This window comes from Cupressus sempervirens, chromosome 4 (genome assembly GCF_028749045.1).
Source record: "Cupressus sempervirens isolate cs-2001-9-10 chromosome 4, ASM2874904v1, whole genome shotgun sequence".
Taxonomy (NCBI): domain Eukaryota; kingdom Viridiplantae; phylum Streptophyta; class Pinopsida; order Cupressales; family Cupressaceae; genus Cupressus; species Cupressus sempervirens.
This window is the reverse complement of record NC_143121.1, coordinates 369461892-369469214: the sequence shown is the minus strand read 5'-3', so window position 1 is coordinate 369469214 and position 7323 is coordinate 369461892. Positions and strand designations below refer to the sequence as shown.

Sequence of the window (7323 nt, the reverse complement as noted above, 5' to 3'; positions counted from 1 at the left end):
GAGGCGGAACTCAGGCCCCTCGATTAATGCCGATTTATAATCTCACATAAATCCGCAAAACCCTCAATCATGAAGTGTCTCGAGGGGCCTACCGGTTTTGTAGCATAAAAAACAGTTTGATTACACGGCGCGAGAAATACAAAACTGCAGTGGAAAATGAAAACCCTGAGTTTTACGGGTGTTGAAAAGTGAGCCGATTTTGCTTTGATTTATTAGTTTTACTCGAAATTTTATTCGGGATTTGGGTCCTACCTAAACCCAGGATTTGGGATTCTGGTGTTGGAAGGCTATATCAATAATAATAAATACCAGGTAAAGGAGATCACATTTGTATAAGGTGTTTGCGTATCTGATCGGCCTTTATTGGAAGCGGAGGAGGAGGTTTGAGAAGCTGTGGAGGACATTCAGCAATGGGAGGTCCGCTGCTCAGTGAAACGCTTACGGAAATACTGATTCCAGTGGCCGCGGTCATTGGAATAGGGTTTGCATTGCTGCAATGGGTGCTGGTTTCTCAAGTTAAAGTGAAGCCCTCCACGGCGTCAAATGGTTACAATGACCGTTTGCTGGAGGAGGTAGACGAGGAGGGAATTGATGGTCGCCAGGCTGTTGTGAAATGTGCAGAGATCCAGAACGCTATCTCGGAAGGTAAAAAAAGAAAGGATTCTTTTTTGCGGAAGTTTTTGCTTCTTTGGTAGTGTGTGGCATTTTCTCTGTTTGTTGTTGGAATTTGTATTGGTTTGCAACTTTCTTACACTGTTCTTCAAGTTTCAGATCAGGGATTTTCTTTTGTACCTTTATTTCGAAATGATATAGGATATGTTCTTTTTTTGCCTTTAGTATTCGACTTTCATGTTTTTGTTTAGCAAAAGGCTGCTCGAATCGAAATATTTGCATATTTTTTAGCGGTGCAAATCTGTCGCTACAGCATTGGGATACATCTAGGCCATAGTATTATATAGAGGTGCAGAGAATTGGCTCTTATGAATTAGGTTACATCAACAAACAAGTTTAGATTTTTCTGCTCTTTTTCTGATTTGAATTGCACGTATATAATTTTTTTTTAAAATTAAAAATGATTTTTAAAATTTTTCTTTTCTCTTTTCAGCATTTTGAGTGCAAGAAATTTTTTAAGTCTTTACTTTATGCATTTTTTTTCAGGGTGCTTGTTTCGTTGATTTAACGGTTTTAGAGGATTTTTGTTCATTCCTATCTTTTAACAAGATCTTAATTTTTAGTATTTGATTATTTAATTTCTTTTTGTCTGTAATTTTTTTGTTTACGTGCGGCATCTTATTTTTATATCAGGATTTTGTTTCTACTTTTTAAGTTCTCAAAACTTTGTCAATGTGCTTTTGGTCCTTTATAATTGGATTTTCATGTTCTAGTATTTTATTGGAAACTTCTCTGTATTTATTCCATATGGGAGCGTAAGAGAGATATCCTTTTTTAAAGTTGTTCATGCAACCTTGCTGTCAAGGATTGGTTTTTCGATTCTTGTAGATACTTGAGATTGATTGTTTTTCAGCAGTGCAAAATTAGCGTTTGTAGTTTGTAAATTTGTTATGTTTTACTTATTTGTAAAGTTATCTGTGCACCAAGTAAAAAAATTGAATTTTTATGGTCCGCTGATACAAATAAATGTTCTTTTTTGGCATTGATCTGTGATCTACGTTTTGTTGAGTTATTTATCAGTGTAAATGGTGTAGTTGTTGATCTATTGTTTTAAAATTTTCCGAGTTGGGTTGTAGAAGGGGATAATTGAATTTTGAGGATGGATGATTAACTTGGGTTTAACTGCACACGATGCAACTGTCCTGTGTTGGTTTGGTATTTTTGTTATTTGGTCACGTTTTGAAGGGGGTCTGAACTGCGTTTTCTCTCACCATCTGCTTGATTGACTGTTAAGAAGAAACCATTTTCAGTAATATTATCTATTTGTGTTCTTCTTGTGGTGATATCTACAAGATGAAAATTTTCTTTTCTTTCTATTTATGAGACAATTTTGTCTTTCCTTCTAATGTATTCTTGTGTTCTTGTGGTGTTATCTACAAGATGAAAATTTTCTTTTCTTTTCTATTTATGAGACAATTTTGTTTTTCCTTCTAATGTATTCTCGGGCAAAGTTGCAAAGAAATAGCCATTTTAGAGAGTGTATCAAAGACTTACAATCGATCTGTATAGATCTCTCTCTATTTTTTAGAACATGTTTCTTACTTACTATTTTAAAAGATTTCATTATTTGAGAATCGAAAATGATTTTGGGTTTCTATTTTTCCTGTAATTGGTTTATGCAGGGGCCACATCTTTCCTGTTTACAGAGTACAAGTATCTGGGGGTATTCACTGTGTGTTTCGGGGCTCTTATATTTTTGTTTCTTGGTTCTGTGGAAAATTTTAGCACCAAATCTCAACCATGTACTTATCAGAAGGAAAAAATGTGCAAGCCTGCTCTTGCAAATGCTATATTCAGTGCTGTAGCGTTTCTGCTTGGTGCATTAACATCTGTGTTATCTGGTTTTTTCGGAATGAAGATTGCAACTTATGCAAATGCAAGGACTACATTGGAGGCCAGGAAGGGTGTTGGAAAGGCTTTCATTACTGCATTTAGGTCTGGTGCTGTGATGGGGTTTTTGCTTGCTGCAAATGGACTTCTCGTGCTTTACATCACCATTAATTTGTTCCAGATATATTATGGAGATGACTGGGAAGGTCTATTTGAAGCCATCACTGGCTATGGTCTTGGTGGGTCTGCAATGGCACTTTTTGGAAGAGTTGGTGGTGGAATTTACACCAAGGCTGCTGATGTTGGTGCTGATCTTGTTGGTAAAGTTGAGCAGAACATTCCTGAAGATGACCCACGAAACCCAGCAGTGAGTTTTCTGCACTAAACTTTTTTTGGAATGTAATTTACATGCATCATGTTAGTGAAGCTTTTATCTAGAACCAGTTATATGGATTTACTGCTGCATCAAATTTAAGAGTATATAAATACGGGCTTTTTTTTCTAGGGTTGCAGTCCAACTAGTCTAGGCTTTGCTTTGTTGCCCCACCTTTAAAATCCTTAATTCTCACATTTGAGTTTGGATTGGTGTTACCTTTTGCCTCCCCCCAGGTTATAGCTGATAATGTTGGTGATAATGTTGGAGACATTGCTGGCATGGGCTCAGATTTGTTTGGGTCCTATGCTGAATCCTCCTGTGCTGCTCTTGTTGTGGCATCCATCTCATCATTTGGAAACAATCATGATTTCACTTCAATGTGCTATCCCCTGCTTATCAGTTCAATGGGTATTGTGATTTGCTTAATCACAACATTGTTTGCAACTGATTTCTTCGAGATCAAGGTGGTAAAGGAAATTGAACCTTCATTGAAAAGGCAGCTTATCATCTCTACCGTACTAATGACAATTGGCATAGCTATTGTAAGCTTTGTTGCTTTGCCATCAACCTTCACAATCTTCAACTTTGGTGCTGCCAAAGTTGTCAAAAACTGGTATGTAAAGGATCCCCACACAAGTGCATAATGTTTCAGATTCAAATCTGTTGTTTGAATAAACTATTTGGAACTTTTAGGTATATTTTTATAATTTACTGCAAATACACAGGCATCTGTTCTTCTGTGTCTCAATTGGATTATGGGCTGGACTTGTGATTGGTTATGTTACTGAGTACTATACTAGTAATGCTTACAGGTGAGTTTGCCTGCCTTTCATTGATCTGATAGAGTGGTTAAAAACTTAAAACTAAATTATTATTTTTATTGCAATGTAACTGTTTAATTTTGGTGCAGCCCTGTTCAAGAAGTGGCCCAGTCATGTAGGACTGGAGCAGCAACAAATGTCATATTCGGTCTTGCTCTGGGATATAAGTCAGTCATTATCCCCATTTTTGCTATTGCAATTGCAATATTTGTGAGCTTCAGTTTGGCTGCCATGTATGGGATTGCAGTTGCTGCTCTTGGGATGCTGAGTACCATAGCAACTGGACTAGCTATAGATGCTTATGGTCCTATTAGTGACAATGCTGGTGGTATTGCTGAGATGGCAGGCATGAATCATAAGATTCGAGAAAGGACTGATGCACTTGATGCAGCAGGAAACACTACAGCTGCAATTGGCAAGGTATATGTCATTAGATGTCTTCATTTCTTTATTGGTACTATCATATGTTTAAGTTTATGTTTTTGATATTGATGGCTAGGAAATGTGATTTACTTTTTTGTTAAGGGATTTGCCATTGGTTCTGCTGCACTTGTCTCTCTTGCACTGTTTGGAGCATTTGTAAGCCGAGCTGCAATAACATCAGTGGATGTCCTTACACCAAAAGTATTTATTGGTTTAATTGTTGGGGCGATGCTGCCATACTGGTTTTCTGCAATGACAATGAAAAGTGTGGGAAGTGCTGCATTGAAAATGGTTGAAGAGGTTCGCAGGCAGTTCAAAAACATACCTGGTCTGATGGAAGGAACAGCAAAACCAGACTATGCTACTTGTGTTAAAATATCAACAGATGCATCACTGAAAGAGATGATTCCTCCTGGTTGTCTTGTGATGCTCACACCTCTTATTGTCGGTATCTTATTTGGAGTAGAGACGTTGTCTGGAGTACTTGCCGGTGCCCTAGTCTCAGGGGTTCAGGTATGAAATTTAAGTATAACTGCAGCTTCTGCAAGCCCTTCTTTGGCCATGATTAAAGTTGGGTCATATGTATGATGATTTGATACCTGGTTCACAGGTTGCCATATCAGCATCTAACACTGGTGGTGCTTGGGACAATGCCAAAAAGTACATAGAGGTAACTCCTCTTTATTTACTATTTTTAGTGTGGTATCCGCTAGTTTTCTTGTTCTTCTAGGAGTGGATGCTTTGGTTGCTGATGTCAAATCCATGCTTGACTACTCATCGGTGCTCTTTGATACAGGCTGGGGCATCGGCAGCTGCAAGAGAATTAGGCCCTAAGGGATCAGATTGCCACAAGGCTGCTGTAATTGGTGATACCATTGGAGATCCTCTGAAAGACACATCTGGACCATCACTTAACATTCTGATCAAACTTATGGCTGTTGAATCACTTGTATTTGCACCCTTTTTTGCCGCACATGGAGGAATCCTGTTCAAAATCTGAAAGCTAGTTTGCAAGCCTATATTTAGCGGCAGATAAATTTTCACTGAGAAAGGCTCGTTCAATTTATTGTTCTTTGTTCTGTAGCTTGTAGGTATGCCTGTCGTAGGTTAGTTTTTAATTTTCAAATTGTACGGTGAACAGGTATATTTCCAGTCTCGTGTCGAACTCTGGCTCATGGCTAATAGTTAAAGATCCGATTCAGTTTTGTATCCCAATTTTTCAAAAAGTGAAGAATAATGTACGAGTACTATTCTTGTTGTCTAGTGTGGCAATATTTTGAAAATTTGAGGTTAGCAAGTTGTCTGCAGATGTTAATTTAGATTTTAAAATTTTGAAGTTACTGTGAAATGATTTGAGAGAATGGCAACCGAGGCTGAGAGGACTATTGTATCCTTCCACTACTAAAGAAACATGAAAATGTGTTTATGTTTGTGGCTTGCGCTCGAGGATGTCGTTAAAATTTCTTCACGTCTTCATTTCATTTTGAAGACTGGTTGATTGTTTAGCTTATTGTCTTGATTGTTATTAATTCTTACCTGTTGAACCTGTTATCTTCTTTGTGCCCTTGTATGGATGTTGCGAGGAACTGGTTGTTTGTTCCACAGCTGTAGGATTCTGCTCTGCAATATTCCTCGGCCACATTTGTTTAGAGCTAGTTATTTGATTGGTTTGTCAAGCATATGATGGGTTATTTGGCTTTTAATGTTGTATTAATTTAATGATTTTTAAGATGAAACAAATATATATTTCAGTGCGTGCCGATCCTACCAACATTCGACCACCTATATTTTTTTGCGCTGATGGGGTGTTTTTCCGCTCTATTCGTCCCAATGAGATGCATTCTGGGTTTTTGCATAAACGATTGATGTACGGCTATAATGAGCTTTTGCGTGGGGAAATTTTCGATTAACCATCAATGTACAAACCAGGTTTTGCTTTCTCTTAAGCTTATTATGACCGAAGGATCAAATTCCAAATGCTTTGTGGTGGATGAAGGATAAAATTGTAAATGCTCTGCTGCGGTGGATGATCAGCAGATGATAAAATATTTGTACAAGGAAATGGTTGGAAATGATGTGGGCCTTCCATCCCACAATTTTGCTTTCGACCTTATTAGATGTAGAGATGTGAGTGGCGTTTGTTCTACGAAACAGCTGGAAATGATGGGATGTGTTTGCTTTCTTCTCACAATTTCGCTTTTCACCATTATTATAACTGTAGGTACGTTACGAATTTTCTGATGATCTAACCCTTGTGGGAGATATTGTGACGATGACACTTGCGGCAGAGCAGGGGCATTACGTGGCTTGATTTGTGAGCATCCGATGCCAGAATCTTGACGATAATTAGAGTAGATGATATGCAGGAACGCACTACGATCAACTCAATGCATACGTATTCAAGTGGCGCATTTCGTTTTGGCCTTTAGTTTGTATTATTGAGAACGGCGAGTGATTGAGATAGTTTTGTTCTGATTCTTGTTTTCATAGTGTTGTAATCAGATCGACTCTTTATTGTTAAGTTATAAAGGGAATATGCATTATCCTGAGAATCTTGATTAAACAAAGATTATATCGGGTTCGCACATGTTATTCGGATATGCTGTGAATAAATTGCAGTTGACAATATGCGAAATATGGTTAACCCTGAAAATATAGATCGGCCAAGTGATGGATCTTGAGCATCTAAGCTTCAAACAAATATTATTTCAGGGGAAATATAATTTATCTAGAGAATCATTAGACTGAACAAATTGTTTGTTTTTATGAGAGTAGAAATGTCGAGGAACCTAAATGGTTTTCTACTCTTGTTAAAATAGTGAAACATTACTCTGCTTTGGAGGGAAGGGAAATATTGGAATCATTCAATTCAATTTTTCAAATAAATTATATATATATCTTTTTCTAATTTTTTATTATTTTATAAATCATATTTTTCGTTCATTCTATTGGACCATATTATTTTTGGCAGAGAAAATCAACAAGAATACAATTTTTTTTCTAATACTATTTTTATTGATTAGAAATATTGATTAGTTTGACAGTGATGTTTGTTTTTTTCATTTGTAAAATGTTATTTCTTTAAATTTACACCATATTTTACTGGCTATTATTTTACAGTCTTATTCTTATTTTTTTATACCATTTTACAAATGGTAAAACTAATACTATCCGATTCATATTGATATAATTTTTTATTTT

The 7323-nt window shown here is 36.7% G+C and overlaps 1 protein-coding gene across 1 annotated transcript; it reads left to right on the top strand.

The window, feature by feature from the left end:
* The first annotated feature begins 332 nt into the window (after positions 1–332).
* LOC149561606 (pyrophosphate-energized vacuolar membrane proton pump-like) lies at positions 333–5385 on the top strand. Its single transcript, XM_089825205.1, has 8 exons — positions 333–645; positions 2295–2869; positions 3112–3491; positions 3604–3690; positions 3789–4119; positions 4225–4635; positions 4733–4792; positions 4919–5385. Exons 1-8 carry the CDS (start codon positions 411–413, stop codon positions 5120–5122), a joined length of 2283 nt encoding a protein of 760 aa, XP_089681331.1. The 5' UTR covers positions 333–410; the 3' UTR covers positions 5123–5385.
* The last annotated feature ends 1938 nt before the right edge of the window (positions 5386–7323 follow it).

Coding starts and splice junctions, on each gene's coding strand:
- LOC149561606 (XM_089825205.1), top strand. CDS start 411: ATGGGAGGTCCGCTGCTCAGTGAAACGCTTACGGAAATACTGATTCCA. Junction 2,870..3,111: donor ATGACCCACGAAACCCAGCA/GTGAGTTTTCTG, acceptor GCCTCCCCCCAG/GTTATAGCTGATAATGTTGG. Junction 4,120..4,224: donor CTACAGCTGCAATTGGCAAG/GTATATGTCATT, acceptor TTTTTTGTTAAG/GGATTTGCCATTGGTTCTGC.